General features: G+C 39.3%; 1 protein-coding gene across 1 annotated transcript in view; it reads left to right on the forward strand.

Annotated features, from left to right (window-relative positions):
* LOC134541905 (uncharacterized) overlaps positions 1 to 17,978 on the forward strand; it is a 138,816-nt gene that overhangs the window by 47,399 nt on the left and 73,439 nt on the right. The window contains exons 2-3 of the mRNA XM_063385643.1: positions 12,498 to 12,589; positions 13,105 to 13,196. Coding sequence (XP_063241713.1) covers positions 12,498 to 12,589; positions 13,105 to 13,196 — 184 coding nt within the window. The remainder of the gene's footprint in view (positions 1 to 12,497; positions 12,590 to 13,104; positions 13,197 to 17,978) is intronic.

Consider the following 17,978-nt stretch of genomic DNA (forward strand, 5'->3'; position numbering starts at 1 on the left):
GCCCTAACACAACAGGGAGAGAACTCCCAGGAGCTGAACCTGCACCTGCGTGCTTCGGATTATTTTGAATTAGCAAAATAAAATGAAAAGTTACATTGAATTAATTAATTAGTTAATTAATTATGACTGGGGAAAACAACTAGCAAGGACTAGTGGAGGAGGTGGGGGAAGGAAATATTCGGTAATTCAAAGGAATTTGGGTCTGTGGTCGAGTTGTCGCTGATATTAGATTAGAGCCCCACTGGGCCAAAATTAGTGTTGACGCAATTTTTTAAGAGTCCTGGGCATGTCAATCATTGGCTATTCCAATGTTGCTTATTTGCACCGCAGTACGTAGACAGGCACATCGGGGCCAAAACACGACTGTTAGTCTCGCTGAGTTGCCCCGCATACATGGGATGTGTGGAGTCTAGTTAGCCCTGGCTTAGGCAAGTCGCGGTTCTTTAAACTGTCGCTGTGCAGATGGGTCATAATCCGGAATTGAATTCATAAAAACATTGGCAATGTCCAGGGAGCTGGCCATAAAAAGACCTGTTTTGCCGTTTAATATAATCCTCTACATATTCTACTCGGAGTAGCTGGCGTACTTCTAGCGTGCTGGTGTACCAGACGCAATCTGCAATGGCTCTAAGAAATTTATTCTGGGTTACCTGGAGTTTATTGATATGACAATTTGCTGCATAGCCCCAGATTCGGACAAGGATTGCCAGAGCTTAAATACTTGTCGCGGGGGCGTGCCGCGCATGCGCCGAAACGCAGGAAGGGGACTAGAGCGAGCGAAGGGAAGGGATCAATGCACTAAAAGGGAAGAAGGGGAAACAGCGAATGAAAACAGGGGGAGGGGGGAAGGAAACAGCCACGCCGCGCCGATTCACGCCGATAACGATGAAACTCCTTTCAGGGGTGTAGATGGATCGCAAGTGAACATTAAAAATAAAACAATTAAATAAAATGTAATGGTGCTCGTTAACGCGTTATGCTCATGCGGTGAAAATCACGGGTTCGAACCCAACTCACCAAGCATTAGCACCGAGTCCTATTCCCAGTTATTCGGAGACCATTGCCTTTTATGTCCCACCGCTTAATTCCTATGTGGATGACCGTACGATGTGCTTTTAATTAAATATTTTTACTACAACGATAAGTTTTGCGGTGGTTGTAGAAATCAGTACAGTTAAATAATATCCAGACTGTTAGTGTTCCACCTTAAATTATTTCTCTTGTTAGTAATAAATCAGTTGTTCGGCTCCAACTTCAAAGGTACTTTAGACCATAAGTCATATTATATACATTTTAAACTTATTTTTTCGTGCTCTACTTGTAACGGAAGTTTGTCGGTCGAAATAATGTTCATTATGTATGTTATCGGTCGAAACAGGTGTTAGTAGTATGTAAATGGGGCTACTGGCACAGGAGTCGGAGTATGGTTGTGGTGGGGTCAATGACCGACCGACCTCTTACGTCACGGCGGCCACCTTGGACTCAAAAATACCTCAAAATTCCTCAAAAATAACTCAAAATGACTAAAAAAATTCCCGTTTTGAGGAAAAATTTCTCATTTTCTTCCACAAAAATTCGAAAATTAGGATTTCGAAAAACCTCAAAAGTCGTTTTGCCTTAGAAACCACGAAATGTCCATATAGAGGCTTAAGCATCCATGTCTACAGCCTTCGATAAGCCTCTGACGTCATCATGGATTATGACGTCAATGTAGCAAATACCGTTACGGCTGCCATCTTGAAAATCCGTAATTTTTATGATAGAAAAACGGGAAAATTTTTTAAATCATTAAAAAAATTATTTAATCGAATTGAATAATAAAAATTAAATAAAATATTACTTAAAAACCACTGTTGCACTTATCGTTACGGTCGCCATATTGGATTATAAAAATGTTGCATGTTTCGATACGCCCCACCATTGAGGTTGAGTACGATATCAACCTTACACTTTACGTTACGACCGACATAATGGATCCTATTAATGTTGCAACTATCGTTACGACCGCCATATAAAATGCGTAATTTTAATGCTACAGATTCGAGAAAAATTCCAAAATCCATAAAATAAATCACTCATTAATTTACATATTGATTAGTTCGATTCCTGTCCTTGGTTCAAACTGCTAAGAGCAAAAAAACAACAAATCCTTCCTCCACAGTAGCCACCTACAGACTGATCTACCGCCACCAATACCAAGGTATATATATCGTCAGCTGATATGACGACAATTCCGCCATCTTGTCTTCATTCGCTGGAGACCACCATCTTGTTTTAGTCTGCTAGAGTGAGCTGATACCATGTTAGTATAATTTTCTGTTCACCATACCTTTGTCCTCAAATGTTGACCTTGAACCTTGACATTGACCTTTAAATTTGACCATGGCCTTGAAATTTGACTTTGAATTTGACCTTGACCATGAACTTTGACCTTGACCTTGAAATTTGACTTTTACCTTGACGGCCATCATGGATCCGGCATTTTGTGTTCAGTACATGCTATCAGGAGTTACCACCTGCTAGAGGTCATTGCCACCATTTGTTTTCACCTGCTGGAGGACACAATCTTGTGCGTGTACTCGTCTTATAGACTACATTACCATCATACTTGTCTAAGTTTTTTACATGCTAGAGTGCAGTAATCATTTTTTATTACTGAATTGCCTGCCATCTCAAAATTTGGGCGCCATCTTGAAATAGTGTAATTATTTAACTATAAATTCGGGAAAAAATCCAAAATTCATCAAAAATTCACTCATTAAAGTAACGATTGATTATATCGATTCCTGTTATTGGTTCGATCCATGGATGATGCAAAAAATTAAATATATCATAAATTAAACATAATAGTTCCAGGTTCGTAAATAAATCACCACAGGTACTTTCACAAACATAACATTTATTACATAATCCATATTTTACTACAGGATCACTTGCGAAAGACAGCAATCTTATAAACATTTAGCCCTGTATAGGCGTGAAATGACTAATTCTTAGCTCCAATCGGTTTATACTAGACAGAGCTAACCAGAACATTTACAGACATAGTCCTCCTCTTCTTGACAGAGTTTCTGGATACCGTTTTTAACAGTTTGCTTCACATCGTCAGAACTGTAAATTACTGCAGCCGATGTCTTGAATGCACACTTCTTCACTTTGTCATCGAACGGATATGGCTTTCCATATAAACAGTCCAACCACAAGTTATACTTCAAAGGTCCGTTTGTTGCTACGTCATCAGTAAGTTGATTGATTATGTACTGTCTGATATCGTTAAGTATATTACAAATGTCTTTCGACGCACTAAACATATTTAGATAATAGTAGTCTTTGATGAAGACGAGCCTTTCAGACCTGAACCAGATACTGGCGTTGCAACAGTAGTATACTGGCATACTCTTAGGCACATCGATGCATCGTTGTTGCACCGAAACCTTTACTTTTTGCCGCACTGTAGGGCCTTTTCCTGTCTCCAAGTGATGCTTCAAATTAGCATTTCTTGTAAATTGCTTGCGACACTTAATACAAACAAACATTTTACGATATAGGTTCTTGGTACATTCTCTCTTCTCGTGACGTCATGCATTGCTGATGTTTGAGAAAATTTTGACGCAGTAATAGCACCGATGATCGTTAGTTGTTGACTATTCTCCATCCATTTAAGTCTCCATCGAGGTCGAATCGTCGTTCATCGTGGTTTCCTGCACAGCCAGCACTACCGGCATTAAAGTCTCTTCTGCTGGTGGTACCACGACCGATGAAGTCTCCTCCAATGGTGACGTCGTCGTTGCCAACGGGATCTGCACCTTCTTCGTCATCGCTGACGTCAAGGTTCCCGTAGACGATGGTACAATGTCCATCAAGTTCGTCGTTAATGTCGGTAAAGATGCCATCGAGTTCACAAGAACAAGTAATTACCCGACTTATGCACCAGATGAAACAAATTAGGTGATCCTTACACCGTCGTTGTCAGTAACAAACTGAGCTGTCTGCTGTCAACGACTCGCTTATATACATGCACCGGATGGAATAATACGCAGGTCAATCAAGAACAATTTACTATAATACTAGATTCAAAACAGCATTAAAAATAGAAGCACCTCATCAAAAAGGCAGCACATTTTGGACGCACCGTCAATAAAAAGGAAGCATATTCTACAAAACGAAAGCTAATTTAACGAAAAGGAGGCACATTCTCATTTACATTCAACTCGGTAGGATGCGATCGTCAGAGTTAAGTTAGGATATAATGTCTCCATAAGTCTATGAATCCATCAGTTTGTAGTTCCATAAGTCATTGGTTCCAAAATTCATCGGCTTTAATATTCATTGGCTCCAATAGTCATTGGCTCCATCAGCCATTTACTCCAACAGTTGTTTGACTCCAAAAGTCATTGGCTCCAACTGCCTTTTGTTTCAACAGCTCCAATGATATTTGGCTAGAATGCTACGAGTCTAAGAGACTGAGGCCTGACTTAAGGCGCTCGAGTTTGAAGTCGGAGATCGCAGAAGGGAGTACCAACTAAATGCAGTGAGAAGTACGGTCCCTAGGCAAAAAAAAAAGACCTGGATAATAATTGAAAACATCACTGCCTGTTTACTATTTAATTTTCCCGCTTGGCATTGACTTGGTACATTGAATACAGAACCATTTACACAAATCTGCAGATCTAGATCTCGCATTAAAGAAAAAGACATCTAATGTAATCACTCATTACAACCACCATATTACGGGTAATTTTACAAACATTAAGAAAGCATTAGTTTTCCCTAACAGGTCCGTTGATTACAATCCTGGATGACGTAATTGTCTATAAATGTTGTTTAGGCACATTCCCTATATTTTGGTCAAACCGGTCTCTAGTTATGACGTAATTATGCGAGTCTAACATTCCGCACCACAGCAACGTGTTAAGTCTGGCTTGCAGTTTACGTAATTTCTCACGTAGCGTAAAAGAAAAAAAAGGAGTAGAGTTTAATTCGCCACATTACGATTTAAGATGCTAGCAAGATATGAATTTGAGTTTATGATCACTCAAGTCTCTCTGCTTATTGTTTCCTTGAAAAACCAACCCGGCCTCTGGTTGTTAATAACGGTTGCGTCGAGGCTTACTTGTAGTCTCGCAGCATGGTGGACGATAACCCGGACTGGGCACTGGTCGATGCGTAGGTGAATGGAACAGCCTTTCCATTTTTGCAGTGGCGCAACACGCCTGCACCCGCGAGGCGAAGTCGACTCCACCAGCCGCCAGCACCGTCTCCCTGCTCGCCAGCCGCAGACCGTCGCAGGTTAACGCCTCACCATGACGTCATAAGGCTCAGCGCGCAGCGCGGTGTTGGCTCGCGGAAACACACACACGCGCAGCGCCGCGAATGTCCGTAATGCTTTTGTTTTAATCAAGCTTCAGGGCGAGAATGAACCAAGTGCCAAACAATCTATCATAACATATGATATAATTAATACCAAATCAAAAGGACGTTAAAACAAACAAATAATAAAAGTGAAGTTAATGGAGGCGTGGCAAACGCCTCAAGACTATGAGGCCACAAGGCTACGAGACTAAAATGATCTAACTGGTTACGTGTTATACATGGCTGCGGGACTACATGGCTAAAAGACCGCGTGGCTACGAAACTACATGTCTATGAAGCTACAAAGATACAAGTCTACTCGGCTCCAAATGACTGCAAAGCGACATGGCTACAAGACCACTTGGATACAAAGCTTCAATTCTACGAGTCTGCAAGACTCCACCAACTACCTTCGAGTGAATAAAGCTCCAACTACTCCAGCAGCATTATGTTATAAGATTACATGACTACTTGTTTACGTAAGCTACAAGTCTACGAGGCTACTTGGCTACGTAACTACAATTCTACGAGGTCCCAAGACATCATGACTACGCAACTACCAGCCATGAGGTTACGAGACTACGTGACTACGAATCTTCAAGTTTACGAGACTGCGAGGCTACAGAGCTATGAAGCTTCTAGAACACAAGTTTACGTGGCTGCGAGGATACAGGACTACAAGTTTGCATGAGTACTTGACTACGAAGCTACACGTGTACAAGGCTCCAATTGCCGCATCTGTCTTCGACGGAATTTTCTCTTTTGCTCCAACTGCCCCAACATCGTTATGTTATAAGATTACAAGGCTACTTCCGTACATAGCTTCAAGTCTACGACGCTCCAAAGCACAGTGTTTTTAAGTAATTTTTTATTTTTTTTATTATTGAATTCGATTAAATAATTATTTAACGATTTTTAAAAATTTTCCCGTTTTTCTAACATAAAAATTACGGATTTTCAAGATGCCTCAGATAAGCCTCTGACGTCATCATGGATGATGACGTCACCGTTGCAATTTCCGTTACGGTCGCCATCATTAAATTTATTATCTGATTTTAATAAAAAAAATTTAAAATTAAATTAATAAAATTTTAATAAAAAATATTAAAAAAAAACATACATTTACGACACGGAGCTCGGAGTCCTCTGTTCGAACCCGGTGAGGGCCAAAAAAAAATTAGCGACCGATCCTTCCTCCACGGAAGTCACCTACAGACTAACCTACCACCACCAATAACAAGGTCAACTAGTATGATGTCATGTCCGCCATCTTGTCTTCGTCTGCTGGAAGCCATCATCTTGTTATCGTCTGCTAGAGTGCGCTGACGCCATGTTAGTTGAATTCTCACCCGCTAGAGTGCAGTAATCATTTATTATTGATGTGTCACTGTATTTAATTCGTTGGCCAGGTTTATTGTCTTGAGTTGTTTTTCGTAGAGCGAATGATTAATAAATTCCACGAAAGGTAATGGAAAATAAAATATTAAATATATTTAATATTTAGTTACACCGGTCACTGGTCAAGCAGTGCGTTCATTACTTCTGGAACTATTAAGCAAAGTATAATGTTATTTATATCAATTTTCTCTTTATTATGTATTTCAGAGTATATTGTACTCTATGTAACTTGGATGTCCAGGTCCTATCTCAAGACACAATGCTAGCATGCTTAGGGCTTGGATGGTTGATCACCGTGTTGGAATGTTGGAGGTCGCCAGCAAGGCGGGGGACAACAACGGAAGCAACGGTACATGTGACTGGACTGGAGGGTGGTCCTAGCGGAATAAATTGAGGTCAACACCCTAGACACAGCAGTCAACACATAGTCGTGTGGGTATAGTGCTGCTGCTACAAATTCAAGCAAATGCCGTTCGATCCGTCTGCAAAGTACGCGTAAGTAACGCCCGGATTCCGCCGTGTGCACTACGTCACCGAGGATGGTTACTTCCAACTAGAGGTCTGCAACTTCGGTCATCACTGGACCAGTGATTGTGACGAGGAGGCTCCGGACATAATCGAGACATCCTGCAAAAAGGTAGATTGTGTCGTCTATTATCTAAGACCTGACAGTACATTACCGGCTTAGTCTCGTCTCGACCACCATGACGAAATGTGTAAACCTCCAAGGCTTCTCTAGTCAGTATGGATTTATTATCAAGGAACTTAGCATTGCAGATGAAGAAGGAAATGTAATAACACACTATGTGTGGTAATTATTTTTAGCCGAAGTGATAATTTAATAAAACACGTAAAAATTAACTTTAAGGTTTTTTTTCTAATGTGTCAACAAATCAATGATAGGATGGATTTGTATGTAGAACTAGAAGTATACCACATCTCTTGAAGAACACTGCATGGTATATATTGAAAGACTCTTGGGCTCAAGAAACTATACTATAGGTGTAAAGGATGATGTGGTTCCTAAGATTAAATGAAAGGAACTTTGTTGATTTTTTTTTTCTGTATACTACGATGATTTAATTGTGTTTGGGATGATGGGATGAAGGATTAAATAATAAAACTGGACACACAGGCTTTTAAAGAAAACGAGAATGTAACTAACCATGTCTACAAAAAATAGAGAATAATGTGAAGCTCACAAGATCATAGATTGTGGTAAATCTCTGACAACTGAAATGCGGGAACGATATCATAAAATGAGTGATATTAATGCAGCTCATGATAATATTGATGACAGCTACGATGATGATGATGATAACTTTGCGTCTGTGATAGTGACACGGATGCGTGGATTTTAAGACTAATAATAACAAATATGTAAAGAAGATGGAAGCCGTAGCACATGAGACCAATTGTTCATCGAGAGACAATCCAAATGATTGAAGAATAGGTTAAAACTTCTACTTGGTTCGCGAAATGCTAAAAATTTATACGTCCTCAAAGAAACATGAACTAAGAAATGCGAGGTTTATATAATAAAACCTACTTTTTTTTATCTGATGTGTATTAATGGGAATAAATATACAATTTAATATGAGTTTTATTAAATATCTTTCTTACATATGTACTTTCAAGCTCTTGGCGTCTACAGTATACATAAAGTATATAAAATATTTACGTACCTGGTTCTTCGTTTACCATGTATATTTCGCATTTTAAAATATGAATTTATTAAAGAAAAATGACTGATTTGTTGTGTGTTAGAAACCATAAGTCCGTCTATAACTGGTGTGATTTATAATACTGTGAAATTTTGAGGATAGTATGACCAATAGGATGTTAATATGATGATGTGACATTGGCTTGCTATTTCGCTTGAATGAAATTTAAATGTTAACTTTGTGATGAAATCTGCAGGTGCGTGCATTGCGTGTCCATTTCATATGTCGAATTTGCTTCCAAATGTGCTGCCTTTTTCGTTGAGTGGGCTTCTATTTTTAAAGTAGTTTTGACTCGAGTATTATTGTTGATGGTTCTTGATTTGACTAACGTATTATTCCATCCTGTGCATGTATATAAGCGAGTCCTAGACAGCAGGATGCTCAGTTTGTTACTGACGTTATCGGTGTAAGGATCACCTAGTTTGTTTCTTCTGGTGCATAAGTCGCGTAATTACCTGTTCTTGTGAACTCGATGGCATCTTTACCGACTTTAACGTCGAACTTGATGGAGGATGTACCATCGTCTATAGGAACTCTAACGTCAGCGCCGACGATGTTGGAGCAGATCCCGACGGCAACGCCTCTGACAACACTGGAGGAGACTTCAACAGTCGTGGTACCACCAGCAGAAGAGAATTTAATGCCGGTGGTGCTGGCTTCACAGGAAAACACGACGAACTTCGTTTCAGCCTCGATGTAGACTTCAATGGCTGGTGATTCAACAACTAACGGACATCGGTGTTGTTACTGTGACAAGATTTTCACAAACAACAGCAATGCTTGACGACACGAAAAGAGAGAATGTGCCAAGAACCTTTATCGTAAAATGATTGTTTGTGAGAAATGCCATAAGCAGTTTGCCAGAAAAGATAATATGAAAACGCACATGAAGACATGCAAAGGTCCTGCTGTTCGGCAGAAAGTAAAGGTTTCTATTCAACAACGATGCATTGATGTTCATAAGAGTATGCCTGGAGATGGCGCAACTGCGGCAACGTCAGTATCTGGATCGGGTCTGAAAGGCTTGTCTTCATCAGCAAGGTATCCTTGCAGCTACTGCGATATGTCGTTCACTTTTTCTCATGAAGCACGAAGACATGAGAGGAGTAAATGCAAGAAGAATCCATCTCGCATAAAGTTCCGCTGTGATGAGTGTCATGAATGGTTTACACGTATTGATAGTTTGCGACGGCATGTGAAAAAATGCAACGGTAAAGTCCGTGTGTCTACTGAAGAACTACCTGTAGAAATTTCGACTCCTCGCTTTAGATTGGAGACTCGTAAGCGTACAAGCAAGAAAACCAATGTGCAGCAACCGATTGCTATAACATCTGGACATGAAAATAAACCTAATACTGTGCTCGGTGCATTACAAGTGAATGATAATGGGTTCTACTTGGCGCAGTCTGCATTTCGTGGAAAATTGAAAGATTACTATTATCTAAATACGTTAGGTGAGTCAAAAGACATTTGTAATTTTCTTGATGATATCAGAGAGGACATAATCAATCAGCTTACTGATGATGTAGCAACAAACGGTCCATCAAAATAGAACTTGTGGTTGGACTGTATATATGGAAAGCCGTATCCATTCGAATACGAAGTGAGGAAGTGTGCATTCAAGACATCGGCTGCAGTAATTTACAGTTCTGACGATGTGAAGCAAACTGTTAAAAACGGTATCCAGAAACTCTGTCAAGAAGAGGAGGACTATGTCTGTAAAGGTTCTGGTTGGTCTCTGTCTAGTATAAACCGATTGGAGCTAAGAATTAGTCATTTCACGCCTATGCAGGGCTTTCGCAAGTGATCCTGTAGTAAAATATAGATTTTGTAATAAAATTTATTTTGTAAAAGAATTTGCGATGTTTTATTTACGAACCTGTCACTATTATGTTAAATTGTTGTTATATTTATTTTTTCTTCAGCATCCAGAATCGTACCAAGGACCTAAGTCGATCTAATTAATCAGTATACTGATTGTATTTTATTTACTTAATTTTGAACTTTTTCACGAGTTATAGCTAAATAATTACGAATTTCCAAGACGGCGGACATGATGGTTTATAGGATTTAAAGTCTCTTTAAGAATGTTGAACATGGTTTATTGAAATTATTATTTTTTTACATAAAATTAAACTATATTGAATCGATCAAGTATCGAACCAGGGACAGCAACTGACCGAATCAATATGTAAATTGATGAGTGGTTTATTTAATGAATTTTGGAATTTTTCCCGAATTTCTAGCTAAATAATTACACAATTCCAAGATGGCGGCCAAATGACAAGATGGCGGGTGACACATCAATAATAAATGATTACTGCACTCTAGCGGGTGAGAATTCAACTAACATGGCGTCAGCGCACTCTAGCAGACGATAACAAGATGATGGCTTCCAGCAGACGAAGACAAGATGGCGGACATGACATCATACTAGTTGACCTTGTTATTGGTGGTGGTAGGTTAGTCTGTAGGTGACTTCCGTGGAGGAAGGATCGGTCGCTAATTTTTTTTTTGGCCCTCACCGGGTTCGAACAGAGGACTCCGAGCTCCGTGTCGTAAATGTATGTTTTTTTTTAATATTTTTTATTAAAATTTTATTAATTTAATTTTAAATTTTTTTTTATTAAAATCGGATAATAAATTTAATGATGGCGACCGTAACGGAAATTGCAACGGTGACATCATCCATGATGACGTCAGAGGCTTATCTGAGGCTGTAGACATGGATGCTTAAGCCTACATATGGACATTTCTAGCTGCTGGTATTTTTAAGGAATAAAACGGGAAATTTTCCCTCGAAACGGGAATTTTTCCCTCGAAAACGGGAATTTTTTTTCTTAAAACGGGAATTTTTTAGTCATTTTGAGTCATTTTTAAGGAATTTTTGGGAATTTTTGAGTCCAAGATGGTCGCCGATGACGTCATCCAAGATTCCCGCCGGATCCTGGATCCTGCGCCTGTCCCAGAAACGGCTATATCCTACTACTGTAACGGGACATTTTTTCGTGCGTAAATGGCTGATGAACGTAACGGGACACTTTTTCGTGCGTGTATGGCTGGCGGAAGTGACGTAATCCAACATGGGTGATGAAGCGAAGCCTTAAGGTGGCAGGATCGGATCCCCGATCCCCAGCCCTCAGCCCCTGTCCTCATATGAACTATATACATCTACTAATTATGTTCGGTATCCTTTTATTTTTATTCAAATGCTTCCTTTGTTTAGCTAACAAACATTGCATTCGGCTTTTAAACCACAAGGAAATAAACGCTAGCTACGCTTCGGTTATTGTCGCCACCCTCATATATGCATGACTATGCTCACTATAAGCTGATACAATCGACGTTTTCCGCCCTCGGATATTACGCAGGATGTCACAGTTGGTGCTTTGACGCTGCATCGGAAGTTGAACAATGCAGCATTATTCACTGAGTACTCGTGGTTATATATATGTTTTTAAATGTTAAAAATATTATTGTTAAAAAAAATTAAAGCTTCAATGAAGCGACTCAACTACAGTTGTATGGCAACACATTCTACACCTAATATTTTTGTGAAGAGTAGGTCTCTGGTGGCATGAGTTGTTCTAATTGATGAGCATCGAGTTGGTACTAATGTGGGTGCTAGTTTTGTTAATAATAGATAAAGTGGCCGAAACCTCACTCCTCATTATAATGCCACATGCGACTGCAGTAAAAAATACTAATTAAATATAGGAGTGAAAATGAAGGAAATAAAGAAACGGCAATTGGAACACACATGTGGACGAAAAATCTGCAGATTGTTTCACCAATTAATTTTCGCAGTAAATATTAAGAGTCACAAATCGCTAAAATAAATAAATAATAGAATTTTGAAGAATAAAAAATAAACAGCGATGTAAACAATCACCCTCCCCCTCGTGCGGAAATTCTATGCACCAAATTTCACGGCTCTAGGCCTTTCCGTCTTGGGGCTACGCGAAAGACGTGACTTTGAACGGGACAGCTCCTCAAATGTGCTATGTTTGACTGTGTTTTCAGACAGGAATGCGTGAGCATCGCCCAGAGAAAGCAGGAGGCCATGAAGACCGCCGTGGACTGCACTCGCAAGATAAAGAAGTTGATAAAACCGAGTGAGTGGAACAGTACTCTCGTCGATCCATCTTGCATGGCAGTTCCTGTACGACTGTTTGATAAGTTCTGCGTGCTTTGCTTTCGTGACTTATTATCCCACCCCCCAAAAAAAATGACTGCTCGTCCATTTTCCTTCCCTTGTGACCTTGTGAAGCCAGGAGATCGAACCAGTGATACTTCGATCACTAACCGCATGGCACAACTTGTAATCCGAGCACTGATTTGCTAGCCAAGTAGTTTGAAGCCCATGTTTCTCTCAAGTGCTCAGAAGGCTTGCATAAAAATGTTACGCTCTCACTGTGTCACACAACCCAATACATTGAAGTATGTTTACTACCTAACATTAAACAATCACAGCCCTAAAGTTCGTAAGGTTCATTTTCTTAAATTGGAATACTTTTATATATATATATAAGCTGAACTGAAATAGATGGAAAAAATAAGGGGCTACGCGAAAGACGTGACTTTGAACGGAACAGCTCCTCAAATGTGCTATGTTTGACTGTGTTTTTAGCAAGGATTGCGTGAGCATGGCCCAGAGGAAGCAAGAGATCATGAAGACCGTCATGGACTGCACTCGCAAGACGAAGAAGATGATAAAACCAAGTGAGTGCAACAGTACTCTCGTCGATCCATCTTGCATGGCAGTTCCTGTACGACTGTTTGATAAGTTCTGCTTGCTTTGCTTTCCCGACTTATGATCCCACCTCAAAAAAAAAAAAAAAAAAACTGACTGCTCGTCCATTTTCCTTCCCTTGTGACCTTGTGAAGCCAGGAGATCGAACCAGTGATACTTCGATCACTAACCGCATGGCACCACTTGTAATCCAAGCACTGATTTGCTAGCCAAGTAGTTTGAAGCCCATGTTTCTCTCAAGTGCTCAGAAGGCTTGCATAAAAATGTTACGCTCTCACTGTGTCACACAACCCAATACATTGAAGTATGTTTACTACCTAACATTAAACAATCACAGCCCTAAAGTTCGTAAGGTTCATTTTCTTGAATTTAAATACTTTTTTATATATATTTTAGCTGTACTGAAATAGATGAAAAAAATAATAAAGGATGAACAAGGATTATAAAATATTACTAGGCCTGAATTATTTGTGAAAATGAAAAATATCACTGTATCATAGTTTTAAGCTGAAGTCAAAACGCCACAACGGACGTGGCTCGACAAATCTGATTATGCGTCGTGCATCGTCCCAGCACGACAGAGTTAATAGCGTAGGGTCACAATACCACGACAATATAACACGCAGATATCTAATATGGCAGTCGGAAAATCTTTTAATGCCAAATGCGTCCTTTTTTATGATTGTGCTTCCTTTCATCGAGTGTGCTTCCGATTGTGCTTCCTTTTTTTGATTGTGCTTCCGATTGTGCTTCCTTTTTGATGATTGTGCTTCCTTTTTGATGATTGAGCTTCCTTTTGATGATTGTGTGAGTAGTATATGAATGACGGTCCTGCGGCAGGATTCAGGTTGTGGTGACTGTGGTGACACCCGCCATCTTGGATTGTGACGTCACGGCGGCCATCTTGGTTGAGTGTAACGGGACACCGCGTAACATAACACTTTTTCGTGCATGCAGCCGGCGCAACGGGACACAGCATAACGGGACACAGCGTAACGGGACATAACGTAACGGGACATGTAGGTCACAGGTGCCATCTTTAAAATCCGCCATTTTGGATGACGTCATTGTGTTCTCGAACATTCCGTCGATGTGTTTTCCGCCATTTTGAATTATGACGTCACCGTTGCAGTTTCCGTTACGCCCGCCATCTTGAAAATCCGCAATTTTTATGTTAGAAAATCGGGAAAAATTTTAAAAATCATTAAAAAATTTAAATAATCGAATAAAATAAAAATCTTAAAAACCACTGTTGCAGTTATTGTTACGGTCGCCATCTTGGATTATATAAATGTAGCTTATTTCGTTACACCCACCATCTTGGTTGAGTACCATGTCATTCTTACACTTTACGTTAAGACCGCCATATTGGATCCTATTAATGTTGCAATTATCGTTATGGTCGCCATCTTTAAATTTAGACGCCATCTTGGAAATCCGTAATTTTTATGTTAGAAAATCGGGAAAAATTCCAAAATTCATCAAAAAATTAACTTAATAGAATTCTGATTGATTATATCGATTCCCGTCCTTGGTTCGAAACTGGTGAGGACAAAAAATATAAAAACAACAGATCCTTCCTCCACAGAAGCCACCTTCAGACTAACCTACCTCCACCAATAACATGGTATTTACCATCAGCTGGTATGACGTCATGTCCGCCATCTTGTATTCGTCCGCTGGAGACCACCATCTTGTTTTCGTCTGCTAGAGTGTGCTGGTGTCATGTTAATATATTGTTCTGTTCTCCATACCTTTAACCTTGTATATTGACATTATTTTTGACCTTGAACTTGAACTTTGACCTTGACCTTGAAATTTGACCTTGAACTTTGACCTTGACCTTGAACTTTGACCTTGACCTTGAACTTTGACCTTGACCTTGAACTTTGACTTTGACCTTGAAATTTGACCTTGACCTTGAAATTTGACCTTGACCTTGAAATTTGACCTTGACATTGAAATTTGACCTTGACATTGAAATTTGACCTTGACATTGAAATTTGACTTTGTCCTTGAAATTTGACTTTGTCCTTGTCGACCATCATGGATCCGACATTTTATGTTCAGTACATGCTACCAGGAGCTGCCACCTGCCGGAGTACACCATCTTGTGTGTGTACTTGTATTATGGAGTACATTTCCATCTGGATAATTTTATTCTAACCCGCTACAGTGCAGTAATCATTTATTACCGAGGTGCCCCCACCATCTTGAAATTCGACCGCCATCTTGAAATCATGTTTATAATGTAGCTATAAAAGTGGGAAAAAATCCAAAATTCATTAAATAAATCACTTATTAACTTACATATTGATTCGATTCGCTCCAGTCCTTGGTTCGATCCCTGAATGATGCAAAACATTTAATTTTATATAAAAAATAATAATTTCAATAAACCATGTTCAAAATTCTTAAAGAGACTTTAAATCCTCTACTACCATCATCATATCAGACATCAAGATCAACATATTGTAAATTCGTAATTGTAATGCTAGAGATTCGGGAAAAAGTTCAAAATTCATTAAATAAATTTGTAATCTATATACTGATTGATTAGATCGACTAAGGTCCTTGGTTCGATTCCTGGCCGATACAAATCAACTTTAATTTTAAAAAAGTACCAGAAAAGTGTAAGGTTCGAGAAATAAAACACCTCAAAGTCTTTTACAAACATAATATTTATTACTCAATTTCTATCCTACTACAGAATCACTTGCGAAAGCCAGCAATCTTATAAACATTTAGCCCTGCATAGACGTGCAACGACTACTTCTTAGCTCCAAATGGCTCCAAATGCTCCAAACGGCCTTCAAATGGCTCCAAATGCTCCAAACGGCCTTCAAATGCTCCAACAGCTCCAAAAAAAGGCTCCAAATGCTTGACAGCTCCAAATGGCTCCAAATGCTCCAAACGGCTCCAAATGCTCCAAACGGCTCCAAATGCTCCAAATGCCTCCAAATCGCTCCAAATGCTCCAACAGCTCCAAAAAAAGGCTCCAAATGCTTAACACAGCTCCAAATGGCTCCAAATGCTCCAAATGGATCCAACAGCTCCAAAAGGCTCCAAATGCTTGACAGCTCCAAATGGCTCCAAATGCTCCAAATGGCTCCAAATGCTCCAAATGGATCCAACAGCTCCAAAAGGCTCCAAATGCTTGACAGCTCCAAATGCTCCAAATGGCTCCAAATGCTCCAAATGGCTCCAACAGCTCCAAAAGGCTCCAAATGCTTCAAAAGGCTCCAATTGTTCCAAGAGCTCCATCTTCAATTGGTTCCAACTGATTCCAATTACTTTTCTTATCGAACTTGGCATGATTACTATCATGTCTTTATTAGTATACATTTTGACTGGCAGTGGTAACGTATTTTGCACATTTAAGTTATAAGTTTTATTTAGAAATCAGATTTAGATAAATGGTAGATACCATTTGGAAAGAAAATATATTAATTTATCTTCAAGTTTATACACATACATTTAATTTAAGCCATTATTGTATGTAGCCAGCTTCCCTCAGTTCTTTGAGTATGAAGGATATTTCTTTAATGTTCGAATAGTTTCCTGCACAAAGCGATCCATGTAGTAGTCGTAGCCTGTCAACCAATATGTTAGGATCTTCCCATGAGGTATAATCAAACTCTTCTGCTGCGTTCATCATCCTTGCATGTTTATAATAAATATTATCTCTGGTGTCTATCGTTTTAACACCAACCTCAAGGTCACTTTCGTCATCGTGCCAGTGATAATCACAAGCTTGATCAGGATAATTTATTTTATTACGACGTTTCCATCGTTTTGGTCTCAAACCACCATCACAGTCTTCACTCTTGCATGCTTTTGGTGCTTCAGCACAATACTCAATCATGTCAGCCTTAGATGTGTCAGCACAGTCTTCGTTCACGCCAGCTTCTGATGTGTCACCACAGTCTTCAATCATGTCAGCACCACAAACTTGATCAGGATAATTTATTTTATTACGTCGTTTCCATCGTTTTGGTCTCAGACCGCCATCACAGTCTTCGATCTTGCCTGCTTTAGGTGCTTCAGTACAGTACTCAATCATGTCAGCCTCAGATGTGTCACCACAATCTTCAATCATGCACGCTTCAGATGATTCATCAAAGTCTTCGTCCTTGTAAGCTTCAGATGGTTCTCCATCTTTCTCATTTTCATGGAGACGACTAGATATTGGAGTAAATATATTTTCATTTCTAATGTGGTTACAACTACCTTCGTTTGTTTTAAATTTTAAATTATTATCTTCATCTAGATCAGTAATTTTAGCATTAGCTTTTTCGCCTTCGTTCCTCTTCCGCGATGTTGTAGCCCAGTCTTCGTTATCTTTATTCATCTTAATTGTACAGGTCTTGTAATGTCTATCCAAGTAATATCTTCTACCAAAGGATTTCTGACACTGACTGCAATGAAACTGTTTTTGACAAGGACCCAAATTACACTCGCTTCTCTCATGTCGTTTAGCATTCTTTCTCAAGGTAAACACCTTGCTACAGTATCTACAGTGATGACGTTTCGATACAGCGTCAGATCCTAAATCGGAATTCATATTAGTTACCAAGACTAATGCCAGATGCAAACTAAGAGTTTTAAATTAGATATATTACTTAAATAGAATTTTTTAATTATTTCATCAGCGAGAATTAATTTATCTCATTCAAAGGTACTTGTTGCAAGTAGTTCTGCTTTTCAATAACAGATGTCGACACATGTTACTTGCAGGTAAATAATATTTA

The sequence above is a fragment of the Bacillus rossius genome, assembly GCF_032445375.1.
Source record: "Bacillus rossius redtenbacheri isolate Brsri chromosome 4 unlocalized genomic scaffold, Brsri_v3 Brsri_v3_scf4_2, whole genome shotgun sequence".
Lineage (NCBI taxonomy): Eukaryota > Metazoa > Arthropoda > Insecta > Phasmatodea > Bacillidae > Bacillus > Bacillus rossius.